This window comes from Nansenia antarctica (assembly GCF_963989245.1).
Source record: "Nansenia antarctica genome assembly, chromosome: 5".
Lineage (NCBI taxonomy): Eukaryota > Metazoa > Chordata > Actinopteri > Argentiniformes > Microstomatidae > Nansenia > Nansenia antarctica.
This window is the reverse complement of record NC_137690.1, coordinates 62,843,805-62,864,901: the sequence shown is the minus strand read 5'-3', so window position 1 is coordinate 62,864,901 and position 21,097 is coordinate 62,843,805. Positions and strand designations below refer to the sequence as shown.

At 48.0% G+C, this 21,097-nt stretch overlaps 2 protein-coding genes across 4 annotated transcripts in view; both read left to right on the top strand.

The window, feature by feature from the left end:
• The window catches only part of nbeal1 (neurobeachin-like 1), a 45,941-nt gene extending 35,230 nt beyond the window's left edge, over positions 1-10,711 (top strand). The window contains exons 48-54 of one of the 2 annotated variants that reach the window (XM_080532450.1): positions 1,322-1,494; positions 2,808-2,902; positions 3,172-3,288; positions 5,187-5,348; positions 5,820-5,968; positions 6,263-6,398; positions 7,545-10,711. In XM_080532450.1, coding sequence (XP_080388576.1) covers positions 1,322-1,494; positions 2,808-2,902; positions 3,172-3,288; positions 5,187-5,348; positions 5,820-5,968; positions 6,263-6,398; positions 7,545-7,646 — 934 coding nt within the window. In that variant the 3' untranslated portion in view covers positions 7,647-10,711. Of the gene's footprint in view, positions 1-1,321; positions 1,495-2,807; positions 2,903-3,171; positions 3,289-5,186; positions 5,349-5,819; positions 5,969-6,262; positions 6,672-7,544 lie in introns of those variants that run through there. The other variant, XM_080532449.1, reaches the window with a different exon arrangement.
• A 6,191-nt stretch (positions 10,712-16,902) lies between these two features.
• The window catches only part of nhej1 (nonhomologous end-joining factor 1), a 12,109-nt gene continuing 7,914 nt past the window's right edge, over positions 16,903-21,097 (top strand). For both annotated transcript variants that reach the window (XM_080532589.1, XM_080532588.1), the window contains exons 1-4: positions 16,903-17,116; positions 17,271-17,507; positions 17,692-17,830; positions 18,032-18,090. In XM_080532589.1, the coding sequence (XP_080388715.1) occupies positions 16,931-17,116; positions 17,271-17,507; positions 17,692-17,830; positions 18,032-18,090 (621 nt within the window). In that variant the 5' untranslated portion in view covers positions 16,903-16,930. The remainder of the gene's footprint in view (positions 17,117-17,270; positions 17,508-17,691; positions 17,831-18,031; positions 18,091-21,097) is intronic.

The window sequence follows — 21,097 nt, the reverse complement described above, 5'->3', positions numbered from 1 at the left end:
TTCTATCCAAAGCGATATTACATTGCAATGAGTGCATCATTTTTCTGTATATATGGTGCCAGCGGGAATCGAACCCACAACCCACAACAAGCGTTGTTATTACAATTCTCTACCAACCGAGTCACAGAGGACCACAGATGTAGTGAAGGTCGTAGGGAGGGCTGTGACGATCATGGAATTGTGGGTTGTCATGTCGGTTGTCATGCAAATAATCACAACTCTTCACGCATGAGTCAGAATGACCTTGTGGTGGGGCGCTTAGGTGGCGTAGCGGGTTAAGCGCTGACCATGTAACCGCAGGGTCCCCGGTTCGATTCCGGCCGGGGACATATCCTGCATGTCATCCCTTCTCTCTCTCACCCATCCTTCCTGTCTAAATCTTCACTGTAACTGTCAATAAAAATGGAAAATATGAGTGGGACTGCCCCACTCAGAAAAAAAAAGAATACTTAAAAAACAGAATGACCTTGGTTGTACTGTGTATTCCCATGGAGTGTGTTCATGAGTCTTCTCCTGTCTGCTGTTGTTGCTGTTACTGAATAACTAATGAACACGTCCAAGGTTTTAGTAAGACAATCTATTTATTGATTCGACAGAAAGCAAAAACATTGGGCATAAAAGAATGTGCACACATACTGTATTTAACAAAAGTGCCTGTCATGTGAATGCATGGAACACAAATTGCTTTAGAGTAAATAGTCTCAGCAAATAAAATAACAACAGGCAGCTGCCGCTTGATAAATTGAAACGTTACAAACACAAAGGACACGCTAAGCCTACTGTAGTCAGTGTAAATACACTGTTAGAATAACTAGGCTAAAAGAGCAAAAATTAACACGCGAACAAGAAGGACTTTGTTCAATCTTTTATTAGGCCTCTTCCTTTGAATGGAAGAAAATGTACTGTTACAAATATTTTGTGAAATTCCACAGTGTCTCTCATTGATTTTTTTTACAGTATTTTACATTTACATTTTTGGCATTTAGCAGACACCTTTATCCAAACAGCAAATACATTCACAAGTAAGTGAATCATCCATCAGTCATCGTAAGATGACAGTAGCAATCCAGTCCCCCACCATCACTAGTTCCCGAGGTTGTACTGTGTATTCCCATGGAGTGTGTTCATGAGTCTTCTCCTGTCTGCTGATCCACTCTAACCCCTCCTCCTACCTCCCCTCCTCCTCCCTCTCCTCTCCTCTCTCCTCCTCCCCCTCCCCCTCCCCTCTCCTCCCCCTCCCCTCTCCTCCCCCTCCTCCTCCCTCCATCTCTCTCCCCTCTCCTCCCCTCTCCTCCTCCTCCTCCTCCTCATCTCTCTCCAGGACCCAGCGGTTCCTTGGCGGGCCCTTCTCTCCGGGTGTGGAGGTGACGTCGGGCCTGTTTGTGGTGTCACATGACGGCAAGCTGCTGTTCAGCGGGGGCCACTGGGACAACAGCCTGCGGGTCACCTCCCTAGTGAAGGGCAAGACCGTGGGCCAGCACATCCGCCACATGGGTACGAACACGTGAACACACACACACACACACACACACACACACACAGAATACACACCACTCAATGAAGCTGACTTTTGACCCCTTTGTCTGTGAAGTAACTGCTGTGGGTGTGTAGTGGCGTGGTTGAGTGTCAGTGCTGTGGGTGTGTAGTGGCTGGTTGAGTGTCAGTGCTGTGGGTGTGTAGTGGCTGGTTGAGTGTCAGTGCTGTGGGTGTGTAGTGGCTGGTTGAGTGTCAGTGTTGTGGGTGTGTAGTGGCTGGTTGAGTGTCAGTGCTGTGGGTGTGTAGTGGTGTGGTTGAGTGTCAGTGCTGTGGGTGTGTAGTGGCTGGTTGAGTGTCAGTGCTGTGGGTGTGTAGTGGCTGGTTGAGTGTCAGTGCTGTGGGTGTGTAGTGGCTGGTTGAGTGTCAGTGCTGTGGGTGTGTAGTGGCTGGTTGAGTGTCAGTGCTGTGGGTGTGTAGTGGCTGGTTGAGTGTCAGTGCTGTGGGTGTGTAGTGGCTGGTTGAGTGTCAGTGCTGTGGGTGTGTAGTGGCTGGTTGAGTGTCAGTGCTGTGGGTGTGTAGTGGCTGGTTGAGTGTCAGTGCTGTGGGTGTGTAGTGGCTGGTTGAGTGTCAGTGCTGTGGGTGTGTAGTGGCTGGTTGAGTGTCAGTGCTGTGGGTGTGTAGTGGCTGGTTGAGTGTCTGTGCTGTGGGTGTGTAGTGGCTGGTTGAGTGTCAGTGCTGTGGGTGTGTAGTGGTGTGGTTGAGTGTCAGTGCTGTGGGTGTGTAGTGGCTGGTTGAGTGTCAGTGCTGTGGGTGTGTAGTGGTGTGGTTGAGTGTCAGTGCTGTGGGTGTGTAGTGGTGTGGTTGAGTGTCAGTGCTGTGGGTGTGTAGTGGCTGGTTGAGTGTCAGTGCTGTGGGTGTGTAGTGGCGTGGTTGAGTGTCAGTGCTGTGGGTGTGTAGTGGCTGGTTGAGTGTCAGTGCTGTGGGTGTGTAGTGGCATGGTTGAGTGTCTGTGCTGTGGGTGTGTAGTGGCTGGTTGAGTGTCAGTGCTGTGGGTGTGTAGTGGCTGGTTGAGTGTCAGTGCTGTGGGTGTGTAGTGGCTGGTTGAGTGTCTGTGCTGTGGGTGTGTAGTGGCTGGTTGAGTGTCAGTGCTGTGGGTGTGTAGTGGCTGGTTGAGTGTCAGTGCTGTGGGTGTGTAGTGGCGTGGTTGAGTGTCAGTGCTGTGGGTGTGTAGTGGCTGGTTGAGTGTCAGTGCTGTGGGTGTGTCGTGGCGTGGTTGAGTGTCAGTGCTCTGTGTGTGTAGTAACCTGTCAGCGGTGTGTCTCTGTCTACAGATATCGTGACGTGTCTGTCCACAGACCACTGTGGGATCCACCTGATCTCCGGCTCCAGAGACACCACCTGTATGGTGTGGCAGGTGTTACAGCAGGTGAGGCCATGGTAGAGTTGTCGGTGGGGGGGTGGGGGTGGCTGGCTGGCTGGCTGGGTGGGTGGGTGGGTGGGTTGGTGGATGTGTGTGTGTGTTTGTGTGTGTGTGTGTCTGTGTGTCTGTGTCTGTGCGCGTGAGTGTGTTTCTTTCAACGCTGCTTCTCCAGAGCAACGATGACAGCTCAGTTGGAAGGTGTTATTCCAGTCCCATTGTGTTACCATGATGTGTGTGTGTGTGTGTGTGTGTGTGTGTGTGTGTCTGTCCCACAGGGAGGGTCTCCGGTGGGGCTGTGTCCTAAGCCTGTACAGGTGCTGTACGGACACACGGACGAGGTGGTCAGCGTCAGCATCAGCACGGAGCTGGACATGGCCTTGTCTGGATCCAGGGTAACAAAACAAAACAGCATGCTTCACCGTCGTTTATTTGTTGCTTCAGTTGAAGATATTTTAGTCTGAGCTTCGTAAATGCTTTCCTGGGGGCCATGCTTTACTCTGCTTTGTGAGGGAAACAAAAAAACTCAAAAACTCAAATCTCAGTTTTGGTACTACTAGATCTTAGTGCTGCCTTTGACACTGTACCAGACCTGGGCCGTACAACGATTCTGATTCTGGCCGGCCCGCGAAAGATCACATGATAATTTTTACAAATATATATTTTTTTGGGGATTTTTTCTAATTATCTTATGGGTGGACTAAAACCGCATTGCTTTTATTTTGAAGCCCATTTATTCTCACAAATATTTTCAGTTGCTCATTTGGCCCCCTGGGAAAAACCCACCCCTGCGTGTAGACCATGACATTCTAATAGATAGACTAAAAACCCACCCCTGCGTGTAGACCATGACATTCTAATAGATAGACTAAAAACCTGGGTAGGACTTTCGGGCACTGCCCTAAACTGGTTTAGATCCTACCTACAGGACAGAAGCTTCTATGTCTCCATTGGCAACTTTGTATCTGACCAAATTAAAATGACATGTGGGGTTCCCCAAGGGTCAATCCTTGGCCCCCTTCTATTCAATCTCTACATGCTTCCGTTGGGACACATCATAAAAAAGAACAAAATTGCCTACCACAACTATGCGGATGACACTCAAATCTACATAGCCCTCTCACCGAACGACTATAGTCCCATTGACAATCTCTGTAATTGCATTGAGCAAATAAACGCCTGGATGACACAAAACTTCCTCCAACTAAACAAGGACAAAACAGAGATAATTGTATTCGGTGCACCTGACAAAAGATCGAAAGTCAGTGCAAAACTCGATTCTCTCTCTCTTCACACAAAAAAACAGGTCAGAAATCTTGGTGTAATTCTAGACTCCGATCTAAACTTCAACAGCCACATAAACTCGATAACTAAATCAGCCTACTATCACCTGAAAAATATAACAAGAATGAGAGGTTTCATGTCCAAGCAAGACCTTGAAAAACTCATCCATGCATTTGTTTCGAGTAGACTACTACTAGATTATTGTAATGGTCTACTAACAGGCCTATCTAAAGGAGCTGTTCTTAAATTGCAGCTCATCCAAAACGCCGCTGCTAGGGTCCTAACAAAAACAAAGAAATTTGAACACATTACACCAATCCTGAGATCCCTGCACTGGCTACCAGTCTCTCAGAGAATTGAATTCAAAATCCTCCTAATTACATACAAATCACAAAATGGTCTTGGACCAAAATACATATCACATCTCCTCCCACCCTATATTCCCGCAAGGTCCCTAAGGTCAGCTGAGACAAATCAGCTAATCATTCCAAGAGTAAAAACAAAACACGGTGCAGCAGCTTTCAGTCACGCTGCTGCATGCTCCTGGAACATACTCCCTGAAGAAATAAAACAGGCCCAAACCCTTAAAATATTTAAATCTAAGCTAAAAACCTTCATGTTTTGCACCAGTTATGATTAAACACAAACACTTCTATCAATGTCTTTTTTCCATTAACTATTGTCTTTTTAAATGTTTTATCTATTTACTTCTTATATTTGCTTTTATTCATTGTAATTTTTATTTTCTTATGCTCCTCTTGCTGTATTTTTAAATAATGCATGTAAAGCACTTTGAATTGCCCCTGTTGTATGAAATGTGCTATACAAATAAACTTGCCTTGCCTTGCCTTGCCTTGTGTGTTTACTCTCTCTCTCTCTCTCTCCCTCTCCCTCTCTCTCTCTCTCCCTCCCTCTCCCTCTCCCTCTCTCCCTCACTGTCTCTCTCTCTCATCTCTCTCTCTCTCTCTCTCTCTCTCTCTCTCTCTCTCTCTCTCTCTCTCTCTCTCAGGACGGGACGGTGATCATCCACACGGTGCGTAGGGGTCAGTACATGCGGTGCCTGCGGCCCCCCTGCGAGAGCTCCCTGCCGGTCTCCATCCAGCACCTGGCCGTGTCCTGGGAGGGTCACCTGGTGGTGCACACCTGCGTGGAGGGGAAGGCCACACTCAAGGTAACACATCACCTCCCTCCCTCCCTCCCTCCCTCCCTCACTCACTCCCTCACTCCCTCCATCCCTCACTCACTCCCTCCCTCACTCACTCCCTCACTCACTCACTCACTCACTCACTCCCTCACTCACTCACTCCCTCCCTCACTCCCTCCCTCCCTCATTCACTCCCTACCACCCTCCCTCACTCACTCACTCACTCACTCACTCACTCACTCCCGCACATGCTTCCTCACTCCCTCCCTCCATCCCTCCCTCAGTCACTCACTCACTCCCATCCACATCTGTACTGTACATCTTCTATTCTGTCCATCCTGTACATGCCTCTTCTGGGCTCTAGACACAAGTTGCATATCTACAGAAGTCTTTCTAAAAGGGGGGACGACGACGACGACACTTCTTCTCAACCCCACCTGGTTTGAGTAGCAGACTGACTAGGTGTTGTGTTGTTCTGCTCCCCTCCCTCCCCCCCAGGATAAGAACGCCCTGCACCTGTACTCTGTCAACGGGAAGCACCTGCGTACCGAGGGCCTGAAGGAGCAGGTGACGGACATGTGTGTGTCTGGAGAGTACGTGGTCATTGGCAGCGAACAGGGCTTCCTGTCCATCCGGGACCTGTACAGGTACAACTCGTGATTTCTCCCTACTCTGTGAGAGAGTGTGTGTGTGTGTGTGTGTGTGTGTGTGTGTGTGTGTGTGTGTGTGTGTGTGTGTGTGGTGTGGGTGTGTGTGGTGGGTGTGTGTCTGTCTTGGCGTCTGTCTGTGTGTGTGTGTGTGTGTGTGTGTGTGTGTGTTTGTGTGTGGTGGGTGTGTGGGTGTGTGTCTGTCTTTGCGCGTGTGTGTGTGTGTGTGTTTGGTTTTTTTGCCTGTTTTTGCCTGTATGTCACTCAGCATCGTTCTCGGTCGTCCACTTGCAGCCTGGCGTTGTGCGCGGCGCCCATGGCGATGCGCGTGCCCGTGCGCTGCGTGTCGGTGACCAAGGAGCAGAGCCACGCCCTGGTGGGCCTGCAGGACGGCAAGCTGATCATCGTGGGCGTGGGCAAGCCAGCCGAGGTAAAGAGCTCCTTCAGGAACTACCTCGCCCAGAGTCTGGAGGGCTCGCCCCTCATGGCCTCCCCCCTGATGGCCCCCCTGCGGGTGCGCTCGCCCGCCCGCCTGCTGCACCTCCGGGACCAGTTCATGTTTAGCCCCCAGAACGACCAACGACCGTGAACCAACCCTAGCACAAGGGTCCGTCCGTCCCCGTACCACACATGCCCTAAACCTCCAAACGCTAGGTTTCCCCTACCCCTGAACCAAGCTAGCCCTAAACCTCCAAACACAAGGTTCACCGTCCCCTCTCAATACTTGGTTTAGCCTCAAGAAGTAGTCCTGTATGCCCCCCTCTCCCTCCTTAGCCACATGCCCCCCCCCCCTTCCTCAGGGATGGTTTCTACCGTATAATGAGCAGTATGTTGCTGTCCCCAACCTGCCGCCCCCCTGTTCTATCAGTAACGTTCACTTGAGACATTCCTTAAGGCCCCCTGAATACCTACTCCAATCCAATAACATTGCTGTGATATGAAGACATACTCTTATGTTTACCTCATTCTACTGAGATTACTGGCTTATTTTTGAGGCCATTGCCTTGGAATTGTACTGTCCCAATGTCGTATTGTTTACCGGAAGTGTAATTATAGTTTTTTTTGTTCACATGATTCTATGTAACAAATGCTGTGACTCCCCTAGGAAGAAAGCCTTTGCCAACTCAAGCCAGGATAACAAACAATATCATATCAAAGTCATAATCTGAGCGTAAATAACTCAAGCGTGTTGTCGCTTGATACCCTGTTCCTTGTACCAATCCAGATTGTTTCCCCTTACCCATTGAAGTAAGGCTAATATCCTGTTATTGGTTGCTGATTTTAGATTTTTGATTTATTTAACCGTCATCGATGAGAATTGATGGGATAGGGGTTGCTGGGAGTAAGCATTGAATCATTTGATCCGACCCTGCTTTTCACCTTTCCTTTCCAATTTGACTCACCTCAAAGTGATTTAACCATTGATAAACTAACAATCACTCATGAATCAAATCCCCTTTTTTTTTTGCTTTCCTTTGTTTTTCTTTGACTTCACACTTTTCTCTCTCCTCCTCCGTCTCTCCTCCTCTCCTCCTCCTCTCCTCCTCCTCCTCCTCCTCTCCTCTTCCACTCTCAGATGCGTTCGGGCCAGATCACGCGTAAGCTGTGGGGCTCCAGTAAGCGCCTGACCCAGATCTCCTCAGGAGAGACCGAGTACCACACCCGCAACCAGAACTGACCCACCCCCAACCCTCCCCCGTCCCCACAGCCCTTCACCCTGCTGCCTGAGTGGCCCATGTCAATCATCCACATTCTCCCGATCACATCACCCAATCATGCCTCATTTTTATTGCATGGCTCAACTTGACTGATGATGACTGTTTTGGAACATCCCTCTCATGTTCTGCTCCTTCTGGACCTGTGCCACAGAACAGGAGGAGAGCGGAAGGACAAATGAATGGATGGAATCATGGAAGAACGGTTGCTTGTTTGTGTGTGCGTGTGTGCGTGTGTGCGTGTGTGTAACTGAAGGGCGGAGGTTGTGTGGATGTGTAAGACATAGAGCAGGTCAGGATGGACCAAGTGGCGCGGGCGTTGAGGTTCTTATCCGACCATGGGTGCATGCATCTCCTCACTCCATCCAACCACTCCAACCTCCCCACCCCTACCAACCCCAGTGTCTCCTCCTCGTCATCATCGTCATCATCATCACAACGATGGTCAAGTCCAGTGGGTCACTCTGAGGAGCTGAGCCCTTATGCAGAGACCAGAGACACACACACAGCATGCATTTGAGTGCTGCTGACCTGTTCACTTCTCAGGCCAAAGGAAAGGAGAGGTCCTCGACCAGGGACCCCCCCCCCCACACACACACACACGCACACACTTCCCTGAGACCCTGAACCTGGACCACTGAACAGTGTGCGATCGCAGCGTGTGCTTTTCTGTTTACTATTTTACCGTGTTCATTTTGGTTTCGTTTTTTTTTTTTTTCCGTTCTCTAGTGGCCTTTTGACTTAGTTTGCCTTCCAGTTTTCGCCTGGCTCGTCACTGGGCTGTACCGGGCTGTGCCGGGCTGTACCGGGCTGGGACAGAAGCCTCTGAGCTGCTATGCAGCACTGTGCAGTAGTATGACTCTGCTCTTCAGTTCCAACAGTTCCCACCAGGCTCTTTTTTGATTCTTTATTTGTGCGTGCTGACGATTTGTTTTGTTTGTTTAGTTTTTATTTTATTATTATAATTATTATGGGGTTCTTCATGTTACTGATAATGAGTTTGTTTGTTTGGTTGGTTTTTTTCAAAGACGTGTGCATGTGTGTTCGATGTGAGGTTAGGTTGTGTTGTATTTGCATGGCATTTTTTGGTCCTCTCCTCCTCACTTGGTATAGAGGATGTTGACCATCGGTAGCAAACACCCAAGCAAAGCCCACCACACACTTGTTTGCGAACACTAACTGACCACCTCCTGTCTGGGGAGAGAGTGAGAGGTCTGCCTGCCAGTTTGGACACTACAGTAGAACAGAAAGGACTGATGTTGATGTAAAATCACTAAATCATGACAGCATATAGTACCTTCACCCTACCAAACACTACACACTTCACTACAAGCTTACCTAGCCTACATCACTACATTTGTGACTGATCCAAAAGAACTCGGTGTGCTCTGCCATTCTAAGCACCGGTTTCATCCTAGAATGTTTCACTTTACTTGAATCTGTGTTTTATTTATGAAGAAAAGAAAAAAAGTTGCTTTTAAAAAATCATGTTTGTCATGAGAGCAACTCTGCTTTATTCGCACGTACACATATTTCTGTGGCCGAAAACTCATCCGATGGTTTCGATCCACCAACCCAAACAGAAGGGGGACATTTCTAAGGGCTTATTCGATGTCAGTGTTACAGCAATACAAATCCTCCATCTGATGAGTGTGCACGGTACATTCCAGCCTGTCTTCAGGGCTGACCAACACACACTAGTCTTCCTAGTTTCTGACAGGGACAGTATGATTGGGGAATGAGAGACACGCCGTGGGACAGCCCTATCAGCTGCCAGTCATTTGCAGTATCACCTCAGTGTTAGGTATTCATGTTTTGCTGGCTTTTCCTTATTCCATTTTTTGCCGTTACTGATATCTTTAGGGGTGTTCTCTTGAGTTCCGTAAATGCAGTAGAGTAAAATCCTTTTGTCTGTAAGCCTAGCCTAGCCTAAACTGGCTTGTGAGGTTTGTGTGTGCTTGTGGATGCGGTTGTGTGTATGTGAGATTTTGAATGTCTGTCGCCCATGAATCCTTGATTTCTTTTTTACTCAGAGACTTTGATAACAGAATTATACTACCACAGTCTAATTTACCAGTAAAACAGAGGTCTTGATGAGTCATATTTTTGCACCATTACTGTGTGTGTGTGTGTGTGTGTGTGTGTGTGTGTATATATATATGTTGGTAATGAAAGCAGTTGTTTAATGCCAAATTCCTTATCTCATTATAGATGTTGATATCATTGTATGAATCAGTGTGTGAGGCAATGTGTCCCTTTGCCTTTTTAATTCAATGCAGCACCTGGTCCTTGACCATGGCTCAAGGTTAGAGGTGTGTGATCAGACCAAGGTGTGCAGTGGGGTTGTTTTTGTTAGTTAGTTAGTTAGTTTATTCTTCTCTTTTAAGTGAATCTACCAGACGGTCAATCATAGATCAACATGCGGTGTCCTTTTTAATAAGATTTTTTATTTTCGATTGTATTGTTATGGCCGATTTCTCAAATGCATACTCTTTAGCAGTTTCTATTATCATCAGGGTGTGTTCATATTTTTCCAAAGGATCATGTGTGTTTAGTGCTGGTTTTGTCTAACCTAGTTAGACAACACCACTATCCTATGTTTTATGACTTTCACCACTGAAACAAATGTAGTGCCTTTTTCCCCCCACACTGCATTTTGACCATGTATCCGGTTAGGGTGCAGCACAATTCTGTGCAACCCCTTCATGAAACCCATGGTCAGCATTCCACATACTCCATGGTGTTTCCATGGGCACCAAGAATCAGAAAAAATCGAAACACATTATTTGTGTCTTACCTTAGCTGCTTTTCTCTGTGACTGTCACCAAATGGATGTGTGTATATCTGTGATTATTTATAAATACAGTATATAATGTACAGCATGATTTTTATTTCGGTGTATTTGAAATGTACTTTTTGCACTTTCCAGGTACTAAATTGTTCTAAATGTCTCCCTGATCTGTACAGACAAATTGCTTTGTATACACAAGTCAAGTGGAAAATAATAATTAAAGTCTTGTCAAAATTGCCGATTGAATCGATGACTGATGTCTGAATTCCAAAAAAAAGAGGTTATCGTGATGGACATTGGTAGCAGCAACACACATACAGTATCTGCTCCTCGCTGGATTACCATGCTTATAGTTTTACCACTTTGTCCACAAGGTGGCGGCAAACAACCAGGACAATTCTACACAGTCGGCAGCCCCGCTCTGTCCACGTGGATCACCCGCCCGAACGAGACCATGCTTGTTATGGGTTGGTGTGTGTTACCCTGACAACAGCGCTTGTCCATCATATTTCTCAAAGCAACGCTTTACGAACACACACTTTATTTAGTTAATAGTCTAATGATCTTACCTATTCACATGTTGTGGCCAGGATATTTTCAGATAACGCCATTTAAGCACAGAGAGGTCATCAGGTGCCATGGAAGACCCGTCGGCGAGTGAGGGTCCATCCTCCACTGACATTGCGCATGGAAGATCCAGGACCAGGGATAGGAGGACTCTGCCCAATGTAATACTGTCGCTATGATTTATTTTCCCTTAGAAATCTGCAACAGTCTATGTATGTTACTTTCATAGCATGACATAAAAGTTTAATTACCAGGTTGATCCACAGCTTTTCCAGAGAGGTTCGACGGCCGATCCTGTGGCCGAGGAGGAGGAGGATGAGGAGGAGGATGAGGACCTTCCTCCACCTGTGTTGGTGCCACACGTCGCACCGGTGAAGATGGGAGGGGGAGATAAGCACTGGCGGACTCAGGGGGGGGGGGGCGACTCCTCCTGGTGCCCCCATAAAATGAGTGGCAAAAATGCCCTTTTGAGTGGCGAAAATTAGAGGACGTGCCCTATTGGTGCCCCTCCAATGGTCTAAACTTGACCATGTGCCCCCACCGTTGAAAAACGTCGCACTAAAGTGCCCTTTTGAGTGGCAAAATTAGAGGATGTGCCCTATTGGCTGCCCTTCCAATGGTCTAAACTTGACCATGTGCACTGATTGGGTCCCATGTTGTGCAGTAGGTGCCCTTTTTGTCTTTTCGCCCCTGCCCTTCAAACAGCCTGAGTCCGCCACTGGAGATAAGGCTATGTGATTAGATTCATGCTTTTTTTTCTTCCTCCTAATTACAGGGGTTTAAGTAACCAGAATGTGCTGCTATGCGTATAAAGATAAGCGTCCTTGGGTTTGAGAAAGGCGCTATATAAATCTAAGCTATTATTATTATTACCGTATTATTATTATTATTATTATTAATAATAATAATAATAATATGAAGATGTAGGGCGGACATAAAAGAGAATGTTGATAAGTGTTATTGTGTTCACAGAAAGGGTGTCTAACAGTTCATCTAAAAAGCTGCAAGGACTTCAACAAGAGCTGTATCCTTCTCAGTGAGTGATAACAACCAAGCATTGACCCTGTTCACAATATCATGATGGACGGGTGGATAGATGATTCACTTACTTAGTCAAATGTGTTTGTTGTAAGTCGTTTTGGAATAAGGGGTCTGCTAAATGCTAAAAATATCAATCTAAAGGTTTCACATGTATAGACCTATAATAGGAAAGTGGTTTTCCTGAGTCCTGTGGCCCCAGCGACCATAAAGAAAGACACTCAAGGCTTCTTGAGGATTAGTGTCGGGGGGAAGGTTAAGTGCACCATGCTCCACCCCTACAAGGATGGTCACGCCAAGTTCCCTCTCTGCTTCAATGAGTGGAAGTACTTCTCTGTACAGGTAATATAGGTTTCTGCAGTCATCACTGGAGAGCACTTGAACATAAAGTAATCGATTTCCAGTGTCTCAGGTGTTTTATCTTCTATCCAAGCCTGGTCACCATTGATCCCTGCCATCCATTTAATGTTAGACCAATTGTCACTGTGCATCAAGTGTTTACATCAAGGTGGGGATCACTTGATATGATTCACCAGAGTCACACCACCGTAACAGGTGTCACGCTACCCAGAAACAGTATTCATTCGTTCATTCCTACCTCACAAGTTGACCATCTTAGCCCGGTTACACTTTCACACAAGATTATTCATTCATTTTGGCTTTGTCAGATTCCTAAGAACATTAACAACACACTTGGTGTCTGCGAGTCTTCTTACCGCCTGGTTGTGGAGCTCATCTTCTTTGAGCAGGAGACGAGAGTCCCAAAGCTCATCGGAAAGGCCTGCATCAAACTGTTGGACATCCTTAATGTGAGTAAACCACATATTGTAGATGAAAGGGACCCATACAATATATCCCCCTTTATTTTTTTTTGAGTGGGGCAGTCCCACTCATATTTCTTCATTTTTTTATTGATAGATACAGTAGAGATTTAGACAGGAAGGATGGGTGAGAGAGAGAAGAGGGATGACATGCAGGATATGTCCCCGGCCGGAATCGAACCGGGGACCCTGCGGTTACGTGGTCAACGCTTAGCCCGCTACGCCACCTAAGCGCCCCCATATCCCCCTTTCTGAACATCAGATGATAATCCAATGATGATGATAAAAGCCAGAACAGAACATCCCCATTCAGGACCAGTGCAGCTTCGAACCCAAGAATTTAGCGTTTTTCTTCCCGGTGTTTGATCGCTTTCATGTTTCCTCATCAGAAACCATCAGCAGCGTACCAGATGGATTTGAGGCTCAAGCGCCAGGTAAAGACTGAATCAAAGATATAGACAATAATTATTCAGTATTCTGTGTTTGATATGTGTATGAACAGTTGCTCTTATACACACTATAAAGTTGGACTTGAATTGTAGATTATCTGTAAACTGGACATGGAGATGGTATTCACCTACGGATCCTTGGGTTACGGATACTCCCACCAGGTTAGAGAGCGACTCCGGTTAATAATGAAAATAAGAAAGAAAAGCATGACTAGAATCATAATATGGAAATGACAATGTGCCTTGTGCCTCTCTGTTCTCCCCCCCCCCCCCCCTCCCCTTGTAGTTGAGGCATCCAAAGAGGGACATGCAGAGTCTGGTGGAACGGTCTCTCTTTCTCCGCTGTCCCCCTCCAGATGACCGCAAAGACCCCCACTAGTGAGACACGGACACGAGGAAGATTCACTCGCTGGTTATGTACCAGACAAAGGACTTTTTCCATGTTTCCCTTGCAAAGCTGGCGTGTTAATGCTTGCTCTCCCTGTCACCGCGTCCACAGTAATGTGATCACCCCTCGGCCTGTGCCTCCTCCTGACTACATAGCTTCCCTGGCGGCCAGAGAGAGCTCACAGCCTGCCAGATGGGATGACCACCAGCCCTCCGGCTTGTCCCCTATTGTTCTAGACCGCCTACAGAAGAGGGGCAGGTAACTGGGTTTTTTATTTAGGAATAGGATAGACATCATTCTTTCATAGGTGAAAGGTCAAAGAGTGGTTGGACAGGGCATGGCGTCCATATCAACTGGATTTAAACTGATGATGTAATGGTCATACAGCATAGTATTACATTTGAACCAGTACTAAAACAGTGTAGCATTTGGAGTTGTAAATCCAACTAAATGGTCAATATAGGGTTAGGAACAGAGTGTAGGACCGGTGACCATCTTAACTTACAGTAGGTGACCTTTAACCCCCCAATCCCTAGGCTGCAGCAGATGTATGAGACCATGGAGGCATGCGAGTCGTCTGAGGATGCCATGCAGTTCCTGGAGAAGCAGGTGATGAAGAAGGGGATTTGCACGTTCAGCCCCTGGCAGATGAGCAAGAAGCAGAACAAGAAGTCCAAGGTGAATCACCGTCTCCACTCAACTCTCTCTTCTTTTTTTTTATTCATTATCTTGTATGACCATTATATCTGTATGTTGTGAACTCTTTTTAAAACCTTTATTTATTAAGATAGGCTAAGCTAAGATCAACTTGTTGGTCCCCTGTAGGGAAATTATGTCTTAAAAAAACGAAGGTTCTATCTGTGTAGTACATACTCTGTGGAATGCTATTGTGCTTATTTGAGCTGTTAAACTTTGTTTAGTCACAGTATATGTATGAGATGAGTGTGTATGATTGTGTACTATATGTACAGGTGCTCTCTAAATGGAAGAAAAATGCTACCCTGGTTAGCAATCTGCTACAATTTGGACGTAGGTCAGGATCTGACAAACAGAAGGCACAAAACATGCCCTCAGGTAAGCTTTCTCTTTAACACACACACACACACACACACACACACACACACACACACACACACACACACACACTCACACACTACCCAATACTCTTTAGAGTAAGGAGAAAATAAGAGATTCATTGAAACAAGGTTGGTATTACATCCATGGATATGATGATGATGATGATGATGATGATGATGATGATGATGATGTCTAACCCTGGCTACAGTCTCCGCCCCGCCATCAGATGCCACACCACCAGCACTAACCACTCCACACAAATCAGCGCCACCTAGCACTGCCACCTCCATGCCCCAATCTAACCCCCATCCTGCCCAGTCCAAGACCCCCTCTCCCCCCATCATCAGCCAGACCCCTAATCTAGCAACTGTGGCTTCAGTGCCCATCCACCTCTCCTCCCCCCATGTTCTCACTGTCCTGGCGGAGGACAGAGAGGAGGAAGAGGAGACGGAGGAGCAGGAGGAGGAGGAGGAGGAGGAGGAGGAGGAGAAGCAGGGGAAGGTGAGTTCCCTTGTGTCTTCCCTCCTCAGGAGGCTCTCCTCATTGACGCTGACCCCTCAGCTGCAGGGCCATGCCACCCCTGTGCCCACACGTCAGCATGGTCCAGAGGAGAGCCAGCCTTCTCACCCCAGCGCCCAGTCTGACACAACAGAGCCCAGACAGGAGACTGTGACCCAGAGGACGAGATCGAGAGACCCGGGAGGTGGTGGTGGTCCTGGAGAGATGAGGGACCTGGGGTGGCACCAAAGAGAGACTGTCGGGACATGCAGCATTGGTGGAGGGCAGGAGGCGAGTGATATCACACCCTTCCGGAGTGGCCTGGTCTTCTCCTCCCTCACCCCCGTCTCCTCCTCCAGCCCCACTAGCTCCCCCCGCACCTCCCCTGGACGCAGCAGGGCCAGCAAACCAGGCAAGGAGAGAGCCAGGATCGTGGAGTCACTACCTGCTGCTCCATATCCCCTCCACAGGCCAAGCAAAGACAGAGATTATTATGGGAAGATGTAGGCTTTTTTGTTTTTATCTGCAGTCTATTTTGTGGAAAGTTGCCTGTCAAGTCTTTTAAAATAACTGGTTATCTAATAATTAATAAAAATAAATAAAGCAAGAGATTGTTTGACTTCTTAATGAAAGGAAACATGCATTGGTTTATTTGACCGGAACACGTTCATTGACACGGTCTCTAAAAGCGGAACCTTTTTTACTACGGGTCTTGTTTTTAAAACGGAGGAATGTTTTGACAGTAGGAACGCCCCCAAACCTTGGTTTTGGTATGTGCATTATTGTTGACTCTATTAGCACATTTGATACTCTATTCGTAATAATTTAATACTTTAGGGTTAGGGTTAAAAATAACTTAAATGTTATGAATGCAATCGTATTGAAAACTTTAATGTAGCCTAATTTGATCGCGTGTGAATTGTGAAATTCGCCTTGCTGTGTACCAGCTCGCCACTTTGACATGAGTTAATCTCTGAAACATGCACTGTATGGCATTGGCGAGAAATAGCACGTTTTCCCCCGAAAACAAGCTCATTACAGACCACCAAGTAACCCACAGGAGCTGCAGTGCCTGCCTGAGGTAGTGATTACCCCTATGCGGTGAGGAACGGCGTCTAGTGCCATTTAACAGATCTGTGTCCAGGGCAGACTCCTGCATTCTTTGGAGCTGAGTGTCGCATACACTGCTCGTGACGTTAGAATTATAAGGTTCTATCTCCATTTTTGTCAATATTTAGTTTTTTTACATAATCTGATCCATTAGGTGTTTATTAATGCCTGTGTGGTGTTATTTTTAAAATGTTGACATTTTTGAGTTAGTAATTAATAAAATACAAAGGTTCCATCTCACAAAACATAATGGAATGTAAAAACTTTGACGCTCAATATCTCTGAACTGCCCTAAACGGAGATAGAACCTTATAATTCTAAGCTCACCTACTGTGTGGGTAGGTAGGTATCCACCAGCCAGGGTTAAGATGCCATCAAATATTATACCATGATATACCTACTGAAAATCTATGTAGAGAAAGGTTTCTTTCTTTTGTTTTGCTCCATATCCTCATCTCACAGAATATGCCTCTCTAGGTGTGTCTGACTGACTTGGTGATTGTCTAACATGGAGAGAGAAGCACATGATGATGAAGCTCTGCTGGAGTGCCCCTGGGTCCCGGTGTGTATCAGTGGATCTCACCTCCTTGCCAAGACCCGGTTTGGGAACACAGCATACCGGGTCCTGCTGACTGACACGCACACCGTGTGGGAGGAAGAGATGGACACGACCACCATTCAGGAGAGAGCTCAGGTAAGTCCATGTCCATATACATCAGCCTCTGTTACTCCTTGTTCCTCTGGTGGGGGGGGGGGGGGTGTATCCTTTCCCTCTGTATAGTCTGTATCTGTCACCCTTTTCTCATCGTAACACTTATCCCTCTGCTCGGCCCCCCACCCCCCGCCAGGAGCTGAACAAGCGATTAAGTGCCCCAGTGCACGCCTTCTTCTCTCACCTGTGTGAGACGGTATGCCCCTGTCTGGCGGGGCAGGCGGACGAAGGTGTGCAGGACGAGAGGGGCGTCGCGACGTCACAGTTGTCCCTCTCACACCAGGGCAGTGACCTCCTCATGAAGCTCAAGAGTGAGCTGGCTGGGATGCCCTTCTACTGGGAGTTCCGCTGCACCCCCGCCCCTGTTACCTTGGTATGATCCATATGTCATACACCTAACTTTGTGCTGACTCGTTTTAACTTTGTTTTTTAAATATGTGTATGCATGTATGTATATGCTCCGGTATGTCTATATTGCTGCCTGACTATGATTTTGAGTTTTGTATTGTGTGTGTGTGTGTGTGTGTGTGTGTGTGTGTGTGTGTGTGTGCGGTTAGGTGTGCAATCAGCTGGTGCGCCCCCTGCTGCTCATGAGCAGGTTACTGCAGCGGCAGGTGGACCAGCTTGGAGCCATGCTGGCCAGGAAGGACGCTGAGCTCCAGGACTACAGGGAGAACGGAGCAGTGCTTAGTCGAGGTACTCGCACACTTATTCAACACAACAAACTCCCCCATACATCGTGATAACATTTACACTTTTTCCCATTAGAGGCACTGATATTTGAATATACATTTACATTTGACATTACACAAATATCAAATATACTACACATCTTTAACGTGTGTGTGTGTGTGTGTGTGTGTGTGGTTTGTTTGTTTGTTTGTTTGTTTGTTTCAGAGCGGTTGCAAACAGAGCTGTTCGAGGAGCAGAGCTTCAGACAGAGTTTCATGACACAGGTGAGTTTCAACCAGACACTGACGTACAGAACCACAACCGCATTCACTGAAAGGGGCGGAATACCCGAGAGGAGGAGAGGGTGAACAGTAGAGATGTGTATTAGTCTGTTAACACTACGAATAAGAGGGTATTGAGTTCAGTCTCATCGTCCCCATCTGGCAGCTCAAGGTTTGACAAAACAGCAGTGTTTGATGGGGATGCTGTGAGGCCACAGGACTGTGGTGATAGTTGCTAGCTAGTTTTACTGTTTTTTCACGACTTGGTCCCCAAATCTTAAATGATTGTGGTTGCTTGAGTAGCAGAGCTCCTTACCACGTTATAAAATGTGATGACCACAGGAATGTGTTCTTCTTAGGTCTGCCACTATGGTGTTTTTTGGGGGGAATCGAGTGTTCTGTCAATTGTTCTTCTGACATTGAATCGAGTAATCGGATCTTGCGAAAACATAATGAGGTTGGTTATGGCCTTTGTAGCTTAGAACCATTGACATAAGTCAATGATTAAAACCAGAACATGTGCCCTTCCTGTTTTTCAATATAAAATTAACTTTGCCAAAAAAGTGTCACTTTAAGAGAGAAAAATTATGATAATAAATATAATACTTGAATACTTGAATACCAGATAATTCTAATTGAGGATTATTTTTTTGTAGTTATTCAAGCTATTCAATGAATTGTTTCAGCCCTAGTTCTTCTGTCACAACAGGGAGGGACGGGAAAATGGCTGTTAAGTCGACAGAGGCGTCTACTTAATGTTCTAGTTTTTAGTTATTGTTGTGCACTTTAGTGTGTGTGTGTGTGTGTGTGTGTGTGTGTGTGTGTGTGTGTGTGTGTGTGGGGGGGGGGGGGGGGCTCTGAGTTTACTATATAAGAATGTGGAATTTCTCAGCCTTTGCGTCATTGACCCGTGTGAGTGTGTGAGTGAGGATGATGAGGACTGTTGGCATTTCAAAGTACACTGGGGAATGTAGAGATGGGCCTGTCTCTGACCTCCCCAAGGGGGGACCAGGTGACGGGCCCTGTCCCTCTCTCCTCCCCCAGGGTGAACCAGGTGACGGGCCCTGTCCCTCTCTCCTCCCCCAGGGTGAACCAGGTGACGGGTCCTGTCCCTCTCTCCTCCCCCAGTGTGAACCAGGTGACGGGCCCTGTCCCTCTCTCCTCCCCCAGGGTGAACCAGGTGACGGGCCCTGTCCCTCTCTCCTCCCCCAGTGTGAACCAGGTGACGGGCCCTGTCCCTCTCTCCTCCCCCAGTATCAACCAGGTGACGGGTCCTGTCCCTCTCTCCTCCCCCAGTGTGAACCAGGTGACGGGCCCTGTCCCTCTCTCCTCCCCCAGTATGAACCAGGTGACGGGTCCTGTCCCTCTCTCCTCCCCCAGGGTGAACCAGGTGACGGGCCCTGTCCCTCTCTCCTCCCCCAGGGTGAACCAGGGGACGGGTCCTGTCCCTCTCTCCTCCCCCAGTATGAACCAGGTGACGGGCTCTGTTCCTCTCTCCTCCCCCAGTATGAACCAGGTGACGGGCTCTGTTCCTCTCTCCTCCCCCAGGGTGAACCAGGTGACGGGCCCTGTCCCTCTCTCCTCCCCCAGTATGAACCAGGTGAGGGGCCCTGTCTCTCTCTCCTCCCCCAGTATGAACCAGGTGACGGGTCCTGTCCCTCTCTCCTCCCCCAGGGTGAACCAGGTGACGGGCCCTGTCCCTCTCTCCTCCCCCAGGGTGAACCAGGTGACGGGCTCTGTCCCTCTCTCCTCCCCCAGTATGAACCAGGTGACGGGCCCTGTCCCTCTCTCCTCCCCCAGGGTGAACCAGGTGAGGGGCTCTGTTCCTCTCTCCTCCCCCAGTATGAACCAGGTGACGGGCCCTGTCCCTCTCTCCTCCCCCAGTATGAACCAGGTGACGGGTCCTGTCCCTCTCTCCTCCCCCAGTGTGAACCAGGTGACGGGTCCTGTCCCTCTCTCCTCCCCCAGTATGAACCAGGTGACGGGCCCTGTCCCTCTCTCCTCCCCCAGTGTGAACCAGGTGACGGGCCCTGTTCCTCTCTCCTCCCCCAGGGTGAACCAGGTGACGGGCCCTGTTCCTCTCTCCTCCCCCAGTGTGAACCAGGTGACGGGCCCTGTCCCTCTCTCCTCCCCCAGGGTGAACCAGGTGACGGGCCCTGTCCCTGTCTCCTCCCCCAGTCGGCCGTGTCCATCACCCCTACAGAGTAGTGGATAACAGTGGACACTCGTCCTTACTCCTGACCCAGTTGAGGCACTCTACCCTGGGCTTTCACACTCATGCCCCCTCTGGAGAGACAGAGAAATTCTGCTTGTCTTGTGTCGGGGCCCATGAAGAGAAAACGTGGCCCTTTCGAAAACTCCTCTCTCTCTCTCTCTGAGATCAAAGTGCACATTCTCCCCCTTTCTACCGACCATGGCAAATTCCACTGAGCTCCGTCAGGGCGCCTCGGACCAAAGTCCGAACTGAAATAAAAAGTGTCTGGAAAAAATTTCGCCTGGAAGTGTCAAGTGAACATCACACACAGACACAGAGAGAGAGGAGCCATTCCTGGGATAGCCTTGGGGGCTGACAGAGGGGTGGAGGCCCGAGGTCGGCCTGTAGCGTGTGTGTGTAGTATTTACCTATAGGAGAGGGCAGCTCTGTTTGTGTTTCCCGCCTCTGGGAAGAAGCTGTGTGTGTCTCTGTGTCTGTCTCTCTCTCTCTCTCTGTCTTCACTGCTCATCTTTCCTGGTGGCATGATCTGTTTCCCCTTCAGCTAGAGCTATACTGGGAACTCTGAGTCAGTCATTGGTCGATCCCAGATAATACCCCCTTCACCTCCACTCACCTCTGTAAACAAGCTTTGATGGCAACTCTTACTCAATGGCTTCTGAAAGATGCCTTTACCTCTGGGTAAATACATTAGAAATGACACAGCTCGCCATCAAAGCAACGCACTGAGCAACTTGGGTATTTTTAGAGAACGATTTTCCTGAAGATGAAAGGGGGGGGATGGGGTGGGGGGGGGGG